Here is a 20,747-nt window from a genome sequence, read left to right as displayed (position 1 = left end):
GATGATTACCATTAGAAGACAGAACAAATGACTTACTGGAACTGGATAGCAACACAGTAGTATATTTCTGTAAGACTGCAGTATATTTTTAGATTTTTATAATCAACAGAAATTGTGGGAAATACCAGGATTTCTACAAGTTTGCAAATTCTCAAAAGACAAATGCTTATTCAATCTTGCCTAACAATTACTATGAGCAACAGTAAAGCACAGATTCAGTATTAGTCTTGCTTTGGTCTTTGATGCTATATAATGATGCTCTATATTCTTGAAGGGAACTATAGAAAACACTTGAGCGTCTTATCTCAAGGGAAATGGAAAGACCAACCAGAACTACAAAGCAGAAGATAAAAGCCAACAACCACCAAGAAACAAAAGAAACCATGAGAGATAAGAAAGTAAACGCTAAAAATGAGGCTTCTAATCAGCGTTTGTTCATCTCCTAACCATCAGAGGCATTTGCCTGTCATCAAACTTTGGAGACAAAATGGTAAAACAGATGTTAAAATAATAAAAGCAAGTAGTTTAGTGTGCAGATTGTGTTCAAGTTATTTTATACCTGCACCTAATTAATAGCAACAGGAAATTAAATTATTAGACAAAATTAAGAGATAAAACTTCCCATTAAGGTCCTGCTATTCCTTGCTTTCACAAATAGGCTTTAGCAGTTTGGTAACAGACAGAGCCAGCCACATGAAAGTAAAAACGGAGCTTTAGGTATTCTTGGGTTCTTTCTCTGGCTGATATAAAATGCTGTATCTCAGAAAGAACATCAAATTTTCTCAGAGAAGTGATTTTACTTGCTCCTGTTTGCACATGGCATGTGGTAATGAGTTCTTCAAATTACTAGAATGGATTGCACAGTAAGATCAGTAAAAGATGTCCCACACAAACTGTGGTCATCTTGCTAGGTAACACATATGATTTCTTGTCCCTTTAGTATTCTGTATCTCAGTAAGAGAGAGCAAAACGTGTATCAGACCACTGAGCTTCAGAAATTGTCCTAAACTTCCTCTACATCGTTACCTTTCTGCACAAGAAGATACTTTCACTCTCTTACCTAATCTTGCAAGCATAGCCCAGACATGTCATACGTTGAATAAGTAAAGAGAATTTTTAGAAAATCATTTTTTCCCAAATGTGAGGAATAAAAGACAAAACCTATATGCAGTTAATAGACTTCAGCATCTGTTTTCATATTACTGGGGAAAAAAAAAAATCAGAACTGATAACTTTTTTCAGACATACACTGAATGCATTTCTTAGCCTAGATTAAAACAGATGAGGTATTTGAGGATAAAACAGTACCTAAAAGTGTCATTCACCTGTTCCTTACCCTTTAATCTAGGTGTGCTTGTTTTCATTATCCTTTGCTCATTCCACCCAAGCTGTGAATTAACATAGAGCTTCAGATGATTAATAAATGCAAGTATGTCTTTTCTCTAAAGGGATTTATGAAAAAATGTCTTCACTTGGGAGAGCATTAAAATAAGGTAAAAGAATACATTTATAAACCAGACTGCCTGTGCATTAGGTCCAAACAGTCTCTAAATGAAAAATATTTAAAACTGAATCACGACAAAATGTATGTATATGAAACTTTCAACCAATACTCAGATCCTCTGTGCCCATCAACTATTTGACAAAAATGATAAGGAGAGCATAGAATTAGTCAGGGAAAAGGCAGAACTTTGTAGGAACAGAACCTAAATTAATAGTAGGGGCCACCATCCACCCCACTGATCAACATGAAGGTGCTACAATCAGTTACATACAATTAACTAGCTACACGCTAAAAAGGCAGTACAACAAATCACAGCCAGTTTCCAACAAAGTCAGCAACAAACTCACCTGAAGGCACTGGTACCATTAGTAAGGCAACTGATACAATTATACCCTGAATCAATATATTAAAAGCAAGTCTTTTAGTAGGGGATGATAACTGGAATACAATAACATCAACTATATTAACTGGGGCCTTGATCCATTATGTACTGTTCATCCATAATTATAAAATTTTAAAACAAATGTCCTTTTTAAATGGATTATGCAGTAGCATATTAGAGCATTCTAAATATTTCTCAACCTTTTTATAATACATATTAAGCATACACTTGACCAAGAAGAGTGGAACAAACCATTTGAAAACACTCAGTTCTGCCAGCAAAAGAGGTAACACCAGCAGATAAAGAAAAACCTGAAAAAAATCATCCTGCTTCCCTATTAAATGCCAAGAATAAGAGCAAACTTTGCATGTAGGAGTTTAAAAAAAAAATTAATTCTTTTTGCCATTGGTAAGTTTTTTTAGTAGCAAATCTATTTCACAATAATATACTAATTTTGCATTTCTGTACTGAGTTTTCAGCATTTTTTTAAAGCAACAGGTTAGCACATGAAATAAAAAGCCTAATTCCCTTTGAACAAAGACAGTCTTATAAAGCATAGCAACCCTTATAGGTACAAAGGTATCAACTGTGACAAGAAATTTACATTGTTACACAGCCCATATGAGGCTTTTCATAAGAGACCAGGCTTCAAACAAATAAAGACTCTGTTATTATACAGCACTCCTCTAGATGTTTTCAAAACTTTGGCACCTTTAAAAAATGCAGAGAGAAAGAGATGGACTCCAAAAAAATATAAGCAAAAAGCATTACAGAACAATGAGAAACCATAATAAAACCCTTTCATGAACTGTAAAATAATAGCAGTAACAAGAGAGAAAGAGAAAAGGATGCTGGTTGATTTTCCTTGAATGTTGTCACTTGCAACAGAAGTGGCCTGGAACACAGGGCAGTTTTCTTTCTAAGGGCAAGGCTTCTCTACCTTGCTGTTGCTGGCTGGACATGACCAGGGTAAGATCTCCTTGTGCTCGTGGCTTGCCTTTGTCTAGCCAGGAAGGACTGTCCTGAGCCTGTACTAGCCAGTCTATCTTCTGCTGCTTTTTTATGCAGAGTCATTCCCTATGGAAAAAGAGAAACTTCTCAGTGAATACCAACACACAACACTGAACAGCTTTATTCATTTACAGTTTATTAACTCCTTCTTCACCAACACTGACTAAGCTATTTTGAATTTCAAACATATTTTCAAGGATAAAGTTAAGATATTCTTCCTAATTCTTTGTGTGTTCTCTTCCCCCTGCCATCATAGTCTGGTTTTGGAGTAACCATTGAGAGACAGGTCCTCCAGTGTCCCAGATCTGAACATACGCTTCTCTACATGAACACATGGTAACTGGATAAGTCTTTTCAAAAGTGCTTCCTCTCCCCACCCTTGCCCCTCCCCCCCCTTCAGCATGTTGAGCTAGAAGAGTACTTGTCTTCTGAAAATAAATAATTTAAGTGTTGTCATCCCCTGTGAAAATACCAGCTCACATGGCAGGAGCACATCCTGAGAGAAAGTATGTTTTCAGCAGGAGTAAATGCAAGGAGGAAACAAGGGAAGCTGTGATGGGTTGTGTAGCTGTGTATAAAAGCAGAGGCTAATGAGAGAAAGAGGGACAAAGCTATCAATGCTCTTCTTAGAGTTCATGACAGGCTACTAAACCACAGCTCTTAGCTCAGGCTTCTCTTCTGCTTATCAGTGGCACTAATGTCACAAAACTGGTCAAGGACACTAGTCACTTGAAAATGCCTTCAATATTTAAAGGATTCAAGCATTCTGCTTAAGTACCGTTTTTGGCTTACTACTCATGGGCATAACAAGGACGTAGAACAGCAAGAAGAAAACTCTTCCAAGAGAAGACAGAAAGGAGGAATTTGAACTCTGTGATGAAGCAGAATGAAACATGAGTGTTACACATCAGGGATTCTTTCTATCTGAAGAACAGTTCCAATGCAGCCACACTCTGCCAAAGGTAAGTCTTGAACACATTTGACGAAGGTGAAAAAACTCCTGGCATACAGGCCCAGCAAAAGCTGTATGGCCGCCCAGATCACTGGTTTGAATATGGTTTGAATAATCTAAGTGAGGGTCTTGCCCCTGTGCTCACCCTTTGCATGGGGCTAAACTTGCACCCAAGTTGAAGGGGTCGTTTCTCAGAACACTTACTGCAGCAAGTAAGCTGTACTGCTTTTCTTGTGCCCCTTTATTAGAAACAGCTGGAAGACTGAAGACTGGAGAATCAAATAAAGTAAATTTGAGCACTGTATCTCAGTGTAACAAAAGGGCTGGAATTACAAAATAGTAATCTGAGGTATCCTTCCCTCTAGAAAGTCCATTTCTGGTTTTAAAACTTGAAAATAATGAACACATTCTTTTTCATTTAGTTCAAGGTTATCACAGGAACATACTCTAATATAGTCATAGCTTAAAATTATTAAAAAGCATTTGTTTCTGTGTCTGTGTGTTGGAAAACGCTTTTCAAACAAAAAAAACTTTTTTTGATAAAAAGTTTGGGAGATTCTTACCATATTGTACCAAGCACTAACAATAAATTTCTCCTCCATTTCTCTTTGACTTTTTGTTTTTTCATATTCTTTCTATAAAACAAACATCAAAGAAGTGTACATTTAAAACCAAAGCATAATAAAAGTATTGGTCTGTATGTGTATTTCCTCATTCTTTACATCTACCAGGAAACTTGAGGATTACTACCTCCAGCGAATGAAACATTCTGTCCCGCTCCTGCAACTGGTTTTTCAGAGCCTGAATCTCAGGAGCTGCACCCTGGTTCTGCTTAGGATCTAGGGTGCGGATGACCTGTAAGAGAAAACAAGTTTGTTTTAAGTTAAAACCTGCAAAAGCAAGCTAAATGAAGGGAAAGACATCAAGGAATTACAACCTTCTCAGTCAGGTTAAGAAATAAAAAAGTGACTTAAAACATGTCAGTAGTAAGAAATGACACTCTAAAATGAGAAACAGAGGGATGTGCGGTTTTAAGAGGCTGACTCCTGTAAACCAATCTTGACAGCCAGCATGACAGAGGCTCTGCCTCTGAACATCAGCCATGATACATTAGAGCATCTGAACTGGGCTCTCTTTTACAGGACTGTGAAACAAAACTACCAATAGGAAAAAGTGACATTTAAGAGGTTCAGTATCCCAGACTCACATATGCAGTTCCTACCCCTAGCTGCGCTACCCTGGGGCCTCAACGGTAGAAACATTTTCTCAAAGGCTCCTCTATAGCTAAGGTTTACCTACCTGTCAGTTCCTCCTGTTTGAGGAAGGACTGCTTCGGTCCTTACAGAAAGATGCCATGATTCACCTACCTGGGGTACCATGTGCTGACATTTCTAGATAGCTCTGTTAAGCCAAGAAGCATTCTGTGGCACATGCATGATCATTATGTTACTAATAATATGAAGGGACACCTGGCTATGTTCGTATGTGGCATCCATCATGGGTAGCATGACTGCTAGCAAACACAGAGCTAAACCAAGAAAAAAATCCAGCAAAATGCCTAGATTCCTAAGCCTTTAATAGAAAATAGCTTAAAACTTTTTAAGAACCTCTGGATATAAAGAAAGAGACTTCACATCTTTTGATTTTTTCCTCCTGTTTTAGAATTGTGTCCAGACACTGAAATAAAACAATGCTTTAAATTTTAGTAAGTAATTTTTACTGAATGGTACAGATTCATAGAAGTGTACTATGTTTCTAAGAAAATACACATTATACCTGGATACAGTTTCTATAGTGGAAGGCTATAATGATTGTACTCACTGTCCCAAAAAAAACCCCAAAAAACACAACAACTAAACCCCCTGAAAGTTGCTAAGAAGATCACAAAAAGCTAACCTAACTAAAATAATTAATGCTACTGTTGTATAAAACACCCTACAATAACACAGTACATACAAATAAACAAAACTTATTGGAAAGGGAAATTGTGACTTGTGTCTTTCACTGTAATACTCTGAGACACAGTCAGCAACATAAGATGTAAAAAAGACGTAATTAACAATGATTTGTTTTGATTTCCTGAAGACTTTTGAAACATCTCACAAGAAGTAATTGAGGAAACTACACAGAAATAAAGGAAGGAAGCATCAAGTTTTGCCAAATTAGGAACCTACTTACAGATTCCAATTTAATGATATGCAGCCATAGCAAAGATCTTGATACTACCGTGATCAGATGAAAGACGACACTGGTACGCTTTTAAGAAACTCAAATAAAATATCAAGGTATAGTAAGAGAAGTAATGGGACTATGATTGAGACCACAATATTGCCATTCCAAAGCTGGTAGTATACCCACATCCTCAATATCATACTTAAATATTAGCCACCTTCTCAATAGAAGCATATATTAAACAGTAAAGGCAAAGAGAATGCTGAATATCAGAGAAATGTAACAGCTCTCAAAGGTGGTTCAGTTAAAAAGATCACTTTACTTGGAAAAAGCATCAATAAAAGAGTCCATATTAAAACAGTTTCTGAACCAGTTAGCTAAACCAGAACATGAATAGAAATCAGGGGCAAGCTACAAGCTACATTTATAAAAAAGGGTATCAAATTATCTGCTCCAGGTAAGACAGACATTACTGACTGAGCACCACAAGAAGCCTACACCACCCAGAAACACACATAAACAGATCCAGGCACTTGTGAAGGGAAGAAGCCCAAACTGCCTTTTCCCTCTCTGCCAAACTGATAAAACCAGAGTTTGTTGGTCCAGCTGTGCCTGTACTTGGTGTTACTGAGCTACGCTTCTATGTACAAAGGGGTAGAACTCTTCATGACAACTTTGCCAGAAGTCCTCAAAAGTCTCAGCACAAATGCCAATTTAAAGTACTTTTGCTCACAGAGCTTCCTTCCCTTCAGTTGGTTTAGATAGGTGGTTCTCCAATGCTAAAATACAGCACAGCTATTGCAGTTATTTCTAAACCACCAGTCCTACTATGGACACTGCTTTAGCTGCTCTATACGATTCTCACTCAGACACAGAAGTCCAGAAGAATTTCTGCAAAGAAATAGGTTACCACAGCATTAGAAAGAGTTTAACACCCTCTCCTTGTATCAGTCGACATGAAACATGGTTAAAAAGGTTTGTCTAGGTGGCTCAAAAATCTGTAGCAGTGGGTATACATTTTTACAGATGCATCAGAAGGGCTTATGGATAGGTAGCAAAAGGGGACAGTCATGAACACAAAACCAGGGTAAAATCTTCTGCAGAATTAATCTCTATCACATACCATAACAGTAAGAAGATACAAATAACTCGCTGGACCTTCCTTCTCTTTTATTTGCTAGTGTGTATAGAGATACTGCCTTTAATTTTATTCCTGCAGAGCAGACATGTGGTGCAGTCTGTCAGAGAGGGATCATTAACGTGGAACACATATACTTACACTTTTGGCCTTTTCCAAGTATTTTTTGTATCGTTCTTCCATTTGCTTCATTTCCTCCTCCTTTTTTCGTAAAGCTTCTTGTAATTCTTCAATTTTGAGTGCTTTATGTCAGGAGATGCACACATTGGAAAATAACATAATTATGGTTATTTTGATGTTTTTCAACAGACTTTTAAGGCACAGCTAGAATTTATTTCAGTGGAGAAAAGCTAACATAAGGAACCTGATGTAGAAGACACCATAGTTTTAATTATTGAACAGCTCAGAAACACATTAATAATGTGTACTCCTATATAATCTCATGAGATGGCTGTTTTGTACACAAATTTTGCTTTTTTAAAAATTATGAATAAAGAGAAATGGAATCATAAATCAATCCCATTACAGAACACACTTAGAAAATGAGTTTACTAATGAATTACAGATTCCATAATATCTTGGTATTGTAACTCAGATAAATGAGTTTTCTTATTTTATGTAAGAGGAATAATTCTTAACAGGCACAATTCTTGCTTAATCTTCTAAACTGTAACACTGGACACAATTTATCAGACTTGTGACATGAATATACTCAATTTAATTTTTCCCCCTCATTTTCTTAAGCAGCAATGCAGACCAGTAGGACAATTTCATTGCAAAGCCTTTTCTTGTGTTGATACAAGAATATGTCAAGCCACTATTGCTTACACATCTTCTACACATTTTCTCAGATCTCAGGAAAAAAAAATTAAAAAAATCAATTGCATCATCCTGGATCAAATAGCATACAACATCAACGTCTGGTTCTCGGACAAAGTTAGATGATTAGCAATCCTGAGTCCATTTGTTTTGCAGCCTCATTTTGAAACATTCTTTCATGTTTTTCCTAGTTTTCTCTCTAAGTACTCAGAAAACACTAAGCTGGTAACAGCACCAAGTAAGATTTTCATTGATCAGTAAGAAGACCAATAGCAGATGGTCTCTGAGATTGCAAGAATCCATTTTTCAAAACGAGCCATGATTCTTGTTCAATGCCCAAGCATTTTGGCCATATTCAGGATAGTTAAAAGAATCTGAAAAAATAATTCACACACATTTCCTGAGTGTGGAAAGAATGGAAGAAGGTACAACTATTTTTATTTTACCAGGACAAAAGATCAGACTTGGATTTTTAAAAAGCAACTTGTAATTTCAGTAAACTAAAGACAGAAGCCTCAATATACCCTAATGTTTAGAAGCTAGCAAGTCAGAAGACTGCTATTACACTCGCACTGAAGCTTATCAAGTACGTTAGGATTTTGTGTTTATTAGCCACTCATGAAGTCCCTGGACCTTGTTTCCAAGTGTTCTAACATTTCATAAGATGTGGAATTTATAACATATTCTGCCATTTTAGCTCAGCACAAAGGAAAATTCTTTTTGAATACAGAATGTATGTAACGAATACTGAACTGATATTTCTATCTTCCTCGATGTCTTTATAAATAAAACTGCTTTGGCACAAACCAGAAAAGCTGCCATTAGTTGCAATCTTTTACCTTGTTCTATAATAAGCAGGCATGAAAAAAACAAATCTACCTCCTTCAATACTTCTCAGGAAAAAGGTAGCATTAATGTGCTGAAAAACAACTGGATGCTGGGTTCTGGATACCATCTGACCAATACGACATATATCCTACATTCTCTTTGACCAGTGTCCGAAAATTTTCTGAAATTACAATGCAGTTCTGGAAACACACTGAAGGAATATATATTGGCAGTAAAAATAACCTGGTGATGGTGGCAAGGATCTCCTAAATTAGGGTCTTAAGAGACATGATAGTTCTGAACAGCTGAGGTTCAATGACAGGTATGACAGTGACTCAGTATTTCTATGGCCATTGTCATTTCTTACTATGGTGGTCTCTAAAATGTCATCCCCTGCATTGCAAGTTTTAGAAACATCTTTTTGGTCACCATAGCTTCCAGAGAAATTAACAACATATGTATCATTGCCATTTAAAATGTACGTTTTCTTTATCTAGCATCTCCTATAGATATTATAATTAAAGACGTTGCACATGAAATACTTTACAAAGAAAAGAAATGGACTGCACAGGTAACTCACAACTGTTATTGCATCTTGGTTCCAAATCCTCAATAATAGCTCGTTTTTTCTGTAGCTCATTGTTAGCTTCGTGGAGCTTCTCACTGTTACAAACCATGAAAGTACATATTGTTTTCACAATATTGTTACTGTGCTTGAATGAACATTAAGCAATCAGATAGTGATATATTTCTGAAAGCACGATTGATTTTTGCTGTGGGGCATGAGAACAAGTGACAATGTCACTGTGGAAATATTTGTTAAATAAGCTGAAAAACATAACAGTGTATGGAGAACTGTAACACCAAACAGCTTCATTCTCAGTAATTATAAACTTAATTTAGAATTACAGTTAATTGTACAATGCATGCCTAAAACAAATACTCGTAATTGAGACTACATTGAGGAAGAATGGCTAAACCCAAAGGAAACAGAAACTACTTTTTTTTTTTTTTTTTGCAAGCCAGTCAAAAAGCAAACAGCTCTTTGCATGTTAGGGAAGTAAGAGATGCAGAAATAGCAGAACAAAATGATAACACTTCCTAAAATGTTACCTTTTATGCCATAACATATACTAAAAAGTAAACAAATTAGTTTTGTTTACATTAACAGACTTTCCTCAGAACAAAACTCCTCTTGAGTAAAGATTTACACAACATTAAGCAAAGTTTTCTAACCACCGCAAAATGATGGTTCCTTCATCACTTACTGTTTTCACAAAGGCTTTCTATGAGATGAAAATAGTATCTGAACAGCATATTTCCAAACATTCCTGTGTTATTTAATTTCTCTTAGTTGTATATTTTCCAGATACATGATTAATGACTGTCTGCCTTCCTTACCACATGGAAAACACATCATTTCAAATGGCAAACAAAATAGGCAAACAAAATACTTACAGATGTTCTTCAAGTTTCTTTTTCAGAAGAATTGACTAGAATAGAAAGTTAAATGTTTTATTTTAATATATGGCAGAGCTTTAACATAATTTCAAAATTATTTTGAAACATGTCATTTTAACATTCTAACCAAAACCCGAATTTTTACTTCACTCAGTTTTAGATCACAGCTGTAAAGCCATCCTCTGTGGTAGCAATCCTTCTCTCCACAGCTGTGTGACTTTCCTGAAATTACAGTGCTTTATAACTTTACAAATATTTTCCCAGGAACTAGGTCAATAAAAGCAAGATCCATAAATGACAACATTCTATGGCTGTTGTTTTAATTTCTTCAGTACTTTTTTAATTAGACTTAATAAATTAACCTGATATCAGACAGTGCAGCAAAATTTGCTAGAAGAGCTGTCCTACCAATATTGCAATGCAATTTGCATGAAGACATGTAGCAAATTAGTTGAAGTAAATTCCTGTCCCCATAGAAACTAAAGGGAGTAGAGTGTTTATGACTGGAGTATAGCAGAAATTTTACCCTTTTTCTGTTTCTCATCCTTGTTTGTTTCTGACTGGAGTATAGCAGAAATTTTACCCTTTTTCTGTTTCTTATCTTTATTGATTACAGATACATAAAAATTACCATACAACTTACAGTGTTCCACTTCCTGGTTAAATCACATTTTGATAAGCTCTCTGAATAAAAGCTTCAAAGTAAATTTTATTTTAATTTTAAACTCACTTCATACACAGTGAGTCTCTTTCAAAAAAAATAAACCCAATAAATGTCTATAAACTGAAAGTAGTGTTAAGTAAATAGAAAGCCATACTCACAATAGCCTTGAGCAGAAGCCCATGCCAAGAAACAGAGATGACATTAGTATAAAGCAAAACAGCAGCCAACAGAAGAAACTATTTAGAAAGTCATGAACAGAAAAAGTTAAAGCTATGCATTTTTTCACGCATGTGCATTTTTCTCCTCTGTTCTCATGAGCAGTTTCATCCTGTAACATTTTCTAAAACATATCACTAAAAACAAAAATATAAAAATAGTAAAGAAGCACATTTGCAAATCATTGTGTTTAAAAACCAGAATTTCAAAGGAGAGGAACCGCTATTTTGGAAAGTAATTTCAAAACAAAAATCATAAAAGTAACAAAACAGGAGAAAATATGCAGTTTATTGGGCTACAACCAAAATTAAGAGATGCATGTGTTTTTGTGGAGCGATTCTGAATTGTGTTACTGCCACACAGATTGAATACAAGACAACTGTAGAATATTTAAATCAGAAACTGCCTTTTTGGCTTCTATTTATCCTGTACCAATCACATTGGAGGTCTAGCATGTGACTGATGGTCCAGAATGCCATCAAAATATAAGATAATCAACAAAATTACTTCATTGCTTCTCCTCCAATGGTCTTTCAGTAAAGATCTAGACACCTGGCCAACAGAGACAATTACCATGTGCACTCAAAAAAGCTTTTAGCTTTGTTATAGTGTAAATACGTCAAAATACTGTCTTTGATCACATTCCTGGGTGATGCTTTTTCATTATTTCAAAGTAGGATTTCCTTATCACACTATAGGAAAAGGGAGGAGCACATAAAAACAAGCCAGCATGACTCTACTGACTTCAGAGCCAGAAATCTGTAGCAGCTAAGGATCTGCAGGTTTTGTCCATTTGGTTTTATTCTTTTGCAGTCCTCTGAACAACTGTGGCAACACCACCTTTTCTGTAACAATAAATGTTTGTATGCATCTTTCATGGTCACAAAGCATTTGAACTGGCACCATCATTTATGTCTGATCATTTAGGGGACTACAGGTAGGTTTGGACAAAAAAGGGAAAAGTTGGCAGCAGTGCCTATTTTCCTAAGGTAAGAAAATAAAAATTGAACTCAGCTTTTCTTTTGGGACCCTTGTATTGCACTTAGGTTTAGCTTTGAACAGACACAACTACTTGTCAACATTGGTGTATTTTCATATGTATTATTCACATAGTACCAGCACTGTTGTGGGAGTAACCACTCTCCCATCTAGACAGATCATATGTTCTCACAGGCAAGAAACTAACAACAATAAACAGCACACACAATTAAAAGAAGCAGGACTGAGTTTACCCAGAGTAATTTACCCAAGACATGAGATTAGGAAAAAGAATAAAAGCTAAAATGTGCTATTTTAGCCACCCAAAGATCCTGTATATACTTGTAGCAAGGCAGATAAATTCAAATAAATTACTCTAGAAATGGGCAAACATTATTTTTTTTTTTTCCCTGAAGTCTCAGTTAGCTTCAAACACACATATCCAAATCCTCTGCTCCTAAAAAATAATTACTGTAATTGTTGTTCTCTCATAGGAAGACCAGTCTCTTAAAAAAAATCCCAATTAAAAAAAAAAGGTTTATCTAATTTTGAGCTAGTTTTACATGTAACTTCATTCAAATGTTTTATCTGTTCATAATGGAAGAATATTTCTATGAGAAAACTGTAAAAATCAGCAAATGCACACTCGCCATTTTGCTTTTTCGTCCCACTGCTAACAAGTTCCACCTACAAAACACCAGGAAAAAAAATAGTTACTATGGTGTGGTTTTAGAAAACAGGTATCCTCCCCAGTATTTAATTGTTGCCTTTCTTTTACATTAAAAAAACTACAGAAATAAAGTCTTTTTCCTGGAAATTACTTTCATGCTTAAAGAAGCCAAAGGAACAGGTCTGTCCCCTTTTTGAGGGCAAAGTTTGGTTTTGTTCTGCATGTTAAGGCCACAGGCAGATGGCTAGGCTCTGGCTTGAGGTTAAGCTAACGTAGCGGGGTGAGGGAAGCCATGGCACATGACTTGAGAAAATTGCTTGATGAGACTGCTAGCACTGTGAGAATATGAGAGAAGTTATAAACAGTGCCATGAGAGATGGTCAGATTTCACAGATGCTGAGAGTAATCATAGAATCATAGAACAGTTTGGGTTGGAAGGGACCTTTAAAGGTCATCTAGTCCACCCCCCCTGCAATAAGCAGGAGCATCTTCAACTAAGTCAGGTTGCTCAGAGCTCTGTCCAACCTGGCCTTGAATGTTTGATGCCCAGGGATGAGGCATCTACCACTTCTCTGGGCAACCTGTTCCAGTGTTTCACTAAACAAGCAAAGTGGCTGAACTTCACAAGTAACCATACGTAACAGAGTTTTGAGGACCTTTTAGGGAGGTCAGGAGGACTTAGTAACTGTATCAGTAACAGCATATAAGGCCAAGATTGCATATGTAACAGTATGAGAAACACCAGATGTGGTATGGATTTAGCAAGACTAGGTCTAGTGGGGTAGAAGTAATTAAAGGCAGGTTGTTTATAGAGGAAGGGATTAGGGCAGAGAAAGGGAGAACAAGGTGACAAAAGAGAGTGATAATAAGGCAAGCTGTTCAGGGTACCTGCTGAGCCCTACACATGACCACTGCATTCTGGAGGACAATAAATCAAACCTGTTATTCTGACCACACCAGGCATGTCTGAGTTGATTCTGTAGTCTGGAAGACTGGTGTAAGGAGGCCTTTCCCTGGCTAGGAAGGCAACAGCCAGGGTGAACTAATCATGCATCTCAACAGGATGCGTCAGTTCCCATTATAGGCCTAATGGCACTGATACCGTCCTAACATCCGCCTTCCACTGCACTTCAATACAAAATCAAAACTGCTTCCCCATGTGGACTGAGGCAGCAGCATGTATCATTGCAATGATACTTGCCTGGGTTAGGATAGTGCTTTTACTACTTTTTGGGAAAGCCTAAAAATTACTTCAACTTTGAAAACAAACTAAACTAAAAAAACCCTCCAAGCCTTCATCATACATTTCTGGACTGAATACAAATGGGATCTTCAGTTGTCTGGGTTGAGCATATTTACAGTATAAGCATACAAAAATACGGATTTCAGTGCACTGTTGTAGATAAGTAGTGGAAAACAGAGGAAACATGCTGAAAGTGGTGCATCAACAAACTGTATGCCATGTCTCTCCTTATCCTTTTTCTCATGCTTCTGAAGAATCACTCTTTTTGTAAGTATATCTTAAGTGTAACTCAGGTGGTCCCAGCACTTCCATCTACTTGAGCAGCTGGGTTTAATTCCAAGGTTTGCTCTGCTTTCTGTGGGAGACTGGATGAGGTGTCCATACTGTCACAGGTTCTTGCAGCCTCAATACTTCTCTGAGTCTATACTCTCTCTTTTGCTTCTTTAAGAGTAAATGAAATCCTACACACCAAACTCAGCAAAAGAGGCCATGGGATTAGTGCCTATAAATCACCACTGGCATGGTCAGACAGACGCAGAAGCCAGGAATGCAGCAACTGCATCATGAACCTGCCAGCTCTCACTTGACAAGGGCTGCCTGGTACACATAGCAGGCTGTACCGCAGTGTTGCAATGGTGGTGTTTTGCTGTTAACAGAATCATCTCAGATGATGCCTACATAGGCTGCAACCAGTCCTGTAAGTGAGCTGCAGACACATCCTAAATTACTGTCCAAACCAGCACCTCATAAAGGGACACAATAAAAATTGCAGTATATAAAGCTGAATTCAATTAGATAGTGATCACTTAGAATACTCAGTATCTGAGAATAATTTTTTCATATTCTTGTTCACCCTGAAAAGTCTTATTTTGGCCATTAACCAAGACAACAATGAATATCTCAGAATCACATAATAGTATGGACCTATTTTAAAATGCATTCTAAACCGCATTTTAAATTACTTAGGAAAATAATCGTAGTTGAACTCGGCTTAGGTGGTTTACTTTCATACCATTTATTCTGAAAATTAAAAGGATAAGCTAAATTAAACAGACTCTTAAATGAAAATAAGTATCTAGTAAGAACTTTCACTGTTTTATATATATTAGTTAAAACAAAACCACAAAAATAGAAAGCAACACATTACAATTTGTTGCCAATTAGCAACACAATACACTGAGATTGTGAGCATACACTGTGCACGTACAGTCCAGCAAATCACTGATTTCAAGAAAGTTCTAGAGCTTCTTCTCTCAAACATAGGAGATGGCAAACAGTTTTTGAGTGGAAGACTGAAAGTTGTTTTCCACACTAACTCTGCCAAAATGTGTATCATTACATTAAAAATAAATTTAACTCCGTATACAGAAACAGAAAATACTGCATTATGTTGAGGGCCTAATTATTTGACTTTTTGTTTGTTTGTTTTGGCCTGCCTGGCTTCTTGCATTACAAGATACATTTACATCCACAATTACAGAGCTTCCACTGGCAGGAAAGGCTTTAACTTTCATTAAGGAAACTAAACCAAAAATAACTTCAGATACTTTATTAAGACATGAAGAATTAACATTTTCTTAATTCCCTGAAAAACTCTCTATTCTAATTAAATAAATTTAATGTTAAGTTTACTATTGAAAGAAACACAATTAATCAAATAAAACATATTTGACACCTTCTCTGCATAAGATGGTTTTCTTTTCTAGACAAATGCCTTACTATGTCTTACATCCTATTTAGAGAATCACTACTTAGTGATAAGACCATACGAGTAAATATGGAAAACTATGAGAAATCGCCATTTGCATAATTCTTTTACATATTTTCTTTACAAAAAGATGAAAGTTTCAAAAATGGTAACTACTTGAATGTAAGTTTCATGTACATTTCTACTTACATCTTCAGCTTTTGAACCTTGATCCTGCAAAGATTTTTGTAGTTCTTCAACCTGGGACTGCACTTCTAGAAGTCTCTGATTTACCAATCTAGGAAACAGATAATATTTTGGTTTTCAGAAAAAACGAAACTGCAAGAGGAAGCCTGAGATTTCTAGTGTTCAGTGTTTTCAGGTCATCCACACATGACCTGATGCAATACTATATTTTATTCACAGAAAATTTACAACAGTAGTTAGAGCATACAGCAGTTCCAGAGATTATAGCCTCCAGTCATCCAGAACGTTCCAATACTCTTCGAAGACAACATAAATGGATATATTAAGAAATCATTTCTGTATACATGAAACAAGAGTTTCTAACAGTCAGTTTTACTGTGTAAGAGCTACTAGCTTACTGCTTTTACACACTCAAAGAGTCCTATAAACCTGTAGGCTGGAAGGGATCTCCATAGGTTGTCTAAATCCCCTCCTCCTTAAAGCAGGTGCACTCATAGCAGATTGCTGGGAACCACATCTAGTCCAGGTTTGGACACCTTTAAGGATGGAGGTCTGACAATCTCTTTGGGCGTCTCTCCTAGAGCTCAGACCCGTACTCCATATTGTGTCTGTTGCCTCTTGTCCTTTCACTGTCAATCTCAATGAATAGTCCGTCTCCCTCTTTTTGACACGTTCCCATCACGTAGATGTAGATCACACTATTATCTCCTCTATGCCACCTTTTTTTTGGCCCGAACAAGCACAGCTCTCAGTCTTATGCCTCACACCACATGCTGCAGCATCCCTCCTTAGCAGTATTCTTCTGCATTCCTGTACATCCATGTCTTTCTAGTACTGGGGAATCCAAAATTATATGCTACATCCAGATGTGATCTCATAAGTACTGATGAGAGGGAAAGGATCATTTTCCCAGACTGCCCGCCTGCACCCTGGTGAAGACAGCCCACATCACAGTCAGCTGCAAGGTCCTCAGCTGACACATCCTCCTTTGCTGCCCACTGGGACCCCAGGGCTTTTGCAGCAGAGCTGCTCCCCAGCCTACTGGTCCTAGCCAGCATTGTCAGGCTCCTCCCAGCCAGGGATGGGGCTCCTGTCAGCTCATTTCTATGAACTGCTGAGTTCTTCTGAATAACAGCTCTCCCTTTCAGCATACCAATCACTCCTCCCAAAGTGGTACCATTCTCAAACTTGCTGAGAGTATAGTCCCTCCCATCAGGTAAGTTGTTAATAAAGGTGATGAACAGCATTGGTCCTGGCACTGATGCCCAAGGAACTGGTTGCGAGTTGGATTTTGTACCACTGATGATAAAGCTTTAGGCTCACCTGTCCAACCAATTTTCCACTCACTTTATTGTCCACTTAGACTATATCTAACCATTCTGAACATCAGGATACTATGGGAGACTATGTCAAAGGCTTTCATAAAGCTAAGTATGGTCCACTGTTTCACCCTTCTTCACACAGGCAGTGGTCTCATTGTTAAGACAACTGGATTAGGTAGGTATGATTTTCCCTGAATAAATTCATGTTGGCCCTTCCCAATTACTTTCTTATCCCTCATGTGGCTGGAAACAGATTTCAGTTGAGCTTGCTTTGTGAAATTCCCAGAAAATGAGCTGTGGCTAACCAGTCTGTGTAGTTCTCCAGACTCTCTTTCTTGCACTTCTTGAAGGTGAGTGCAGTATTTACCTTTTCTCAGGCTTCAGGAACCTTCCGCAGTCAAAGAGGAAGAGTAGATAGAGAGCAGTCTCACAATATGATCAGCCAGCTACCTTAGCATGCTCAGATGCATGCTGTCTGGTCCCATGGACATCTGTGTGCTGACTGGCTTAATCTAGCAGGGTCATCTAGAGCGCGTTGCCCAGGAACACGTAGTGTTGGGTTTTAAATACCTCCAAGGATGGAGACAACCTCTCTGGGCAACCTATTCCAGTGTTCAGCAACACGCCCAGTAAAAAAAATATGTTCTTACATCTAGATGAAATTCCATGTGTTTTAATTTCTGCTCACTGCCTCTTGCTCTGTTATTGGGCATCACTGTGAAGAGTCTAGCTCCACCTCCTTTAGTCCCTCTGTGCTGGTTTTGGGTGGGATAAAGTTAATTTTCTTCATAGTAGTTAGTATGGAGCTATGTTTTGGATTTGTGCTGGAAACAGTGTTGATAATGCAGAGATGTTTTCATTTCTGCTGAGCAGCACTTACACAGAGTCAAGGCCTTTTCTGTTTCTCACACCACCCAACCAGCAAGTAGGCAGGGGGTGCACAATAAGTTAGGAGGGGACACAGCTGGGACAGCTGACCCCAACTGACCAAACGCATATTCCAGACCATATGATGTCATGCTCAGCATATAAAGCTGGAGGAAGAAGAAGGAAGGGGGACATTTGGAGTTACGACGTTTGACTTCCCAAGTAACCATTACGTGTGCTGGAACCCTGCTTTCCTGGGGATGGCTGAACACCTGCCTGCCGATGGGAAGTGGTGAATGAATTCCTTGGTTTGCTTTGCTTGTATGTGCAGCTTTTGCTTTACTTATTAAACTGCCTTTATCTTAGCCCACAATCTTTCTCACTCTTACCCTTTTGATTCTCTCCCCCATCCCACTTTGAGGGAGGTCAGTGAGTGGCTGCATGGTGCTTAGTTGCTGGGTGGGCTTAAACCATTACACTCTCCCATCAGATATTTATAAACGTTGATAAGATCTGCCCTGAGCCTTCTCTTTTCCAGGTTACATAGTCTCTATCCCTCACACTCTCCTTATATGAAAGATGTTGCAGTCCTGTAATCACATCCTTGTGGCCTTTCACTGGACTGACTCCAGTAAGTCCATGTCCTTCTTGTACTGGGGAGGTCAGTATTGGACACAGTACAGTCAAAAGCATATGGCATTGTTAGGAAAGTCAATTGAAACAGAGGACAAAACTTCTTACCTGTTTTCTGTCTCCAATTCATTCTTCCGCAAGTTTGCATCATCAAGAAGGCTCTGCAACAAGGCAATCTTTTCGTTGTCAGAACCTTCTTGGTTCAACTTTAACATCTTGTTCTCATGCTGAAGGCGAATGAGTTTCTCCCTAAACACATAAAATACAATTTTGTACAAAAAGTATGCCAGTCTCTATAAAGAAGAAAACAGTTTACCACAGGAGGTGTAAATATAACGTAAAGATCATCTTTACCTCTTTAAGGGAGACAGTTCAAACAACAATCATGTCTTCAAACCCCCAAATAGAAACCTGATTAAAGGAGTTGTAATTGTAGAAAGCACAACACAAGGAAGCTGCCTGAGTGCCTCTGTAAGATCTCAGAGGACAGCTGAACAGATTTAGTTAGAAAGTGGAAAATGCAAAGCTTGGTGCAAAGTGTTAAGGGAGGCTGTAATCTCAGCTGTCACTGAACTACTGCATGAACCTGGCAAGTCACTTCTACCCTGTTGCTCTGTTTTCAAAGAATCATAGAACCATTTAAGTTGGAAAAGACCCTTCAGATCATCAAGTCCGACCGTTAACCTAACACTACCAAATCTACCACTAAACTATGTCCCTATAAGCCACATCTACATGTCTTTTAAATACCTCCAGGGATGGTGACTCTACCACTTCCCTGGGCAGCCTGTTCCAGTGCTTGACAACCCTTTCGGTGACGAAATTTTTCCTAATATCCAATCTAAACCTTCCCTGGCACAACATGAGGATTTTTCCTCTTGTCCTATCACTTGTTACTTGGGAAAAGAGAGTGACACCCACCTCGCTACAACCTCCTTTCAGGCAGTTGTAGAAAGCGATAAGGTCTCCCCTGAACCTCCTTTTCTCCAGGCTAAACAACCCCAGTTCCCTCAGCTGCTCCTCATAAGACTAGTGCTCTAGACCTTTCACCAGCTTCATTGCCATTCTTTGGACGCCCTTGAGCACCTCAGTTTCTTTCTTGTAGTAAGGGGCCCAAAACTGAACACAGCATTCAAGGTGCAGTCTCACCAGTGCCAAGTATCATAGAATCCTAGTGTCCTGGTTTCATCTGGGATAGAGTTAATTGTCTTCCTAGTAGCTGGTACAGTGCTATGTTTTGAGTTCAGTATGTGAAGAATGTTGATAACACTGATGTTTTCAGTTGTTGCTCAGTAGTGTTTTGTCTAAAGTCAAGGATTTTTCAGCTTCTCATGCCCAGCCAGCGAGAAAGCTGTAGGGGCACAAGAAGTTAGCACAGGACACAGCCAGGGCAGCTGACCCAAACTGGGCAACAGGGTATTCCATACCATGGGACGTCACATCTAGTATAGGAACGGGGGGGAGTGGGGTGGGGAATCGCCACTTCGGGGACTAGCTGGGTGTCGGGTGAGTGACGAGCAATTGCACTGCGCATCGTTTGTATATTCCAATCCTTTTATTATTGCTGTTGTCATTTTATTAGTGTTATCATTATCATAATTTGTTTCTTCTTTTCTGTTCTATTAAACCGTTCTTATCTCAACCCATGAGTTTTACTTCTTTCCCCAACTTTCTCCCCCATCCCACGGGGTGTGGGTGGGGAGCGAGTAAGCGGCTGCGTGGTGCTTAGTTGCTGGCTGGGGTTAAACCACAACACATAAAATCATTTAGGTTGGACAAGACCTTTAAGATCATCGAGTCCAACCGTCAAACCAACACCATCATGCCTATTAAACCATGTCTTGAAGTGCCACATCTACGTGTTTTTTGAACACCTTCAGGGATGGTGACTCCACTACTTCCCTGGGTAGCCTGTTCCAACATCTGACAACCCTTTCAGTTAAGAAATTTGTTTTAATATCCAAGCTAAACCTCCCCTGGTGCAACCTGAGGC

The 20,747-nt window shown here is 38.1% G+C and overlaps 1 protein-coding gene across 1 annotated transcript in view; it reads right to left on the bottom strand.

The window, feature by feature from the left end:
- Positions 1-20,747, bottom strand: part of HOOK3 (hook microtubule-tethering protein 3) — a 76,004-nt gene that overhangs the window by 10,049 nt on the left and 45,208 nt on the right. The window contains exons 15-22 of the mRNA XM_010567063.1: positions 18,863-19,003; positions 15,936-16,023; positions 10,265-10,299; positions 9,387-9,469; positions 7,301-7,401; positions 4,600-4,704; positions 4,413-4,484; positions 2,827-2,963 (exon numbers count right to left, since the gene is read on the bottom strand). Of these exons, the coding sequence (XP_010565365.1) occupies positions 2,827-2,963; positions 4,413-4,484; positions 4,600-4,704; positions 7,301-7,401; positions 9,387-9,469; positions 10,265-10,299; positions 15,936-16,023; positions 18,863-19,003 (762 nt within the window). The remainder of the gene's footprint in view (positions 1-2,826; positions 2,964-4,412; positions 4,485-4,599; positions 4,705-7,300; positions 7,402-9,386; positions 9,470-10,264; positions 10,300-15,935; positions 16,024-18,862; positions 19,004-20,747) is intronic.

This window comes from Haliaeetus leucocephalus, unplaced genomic scaffold (genome assembly GCF_000737465.1).
Source record: "Haliaeetus leucocephalus isolate CR32 unplaced genomic scaffold, Haliaeetus_leucocephalus-4.0 Scaffold225, whole genome shotgun sequence".
Lineage (NCBI taxonomy): Eukaryota > Metazoa > Chordata > Aves > Accipitriformes > Accipitridae > Haliaeetus > Haliaeetus leucocephalus.
The sequence above is the reverse complement of the archived record's forward strand: the minus strand, read 5'-3'. Positions and strand labels throughout refer to the sequence as shown.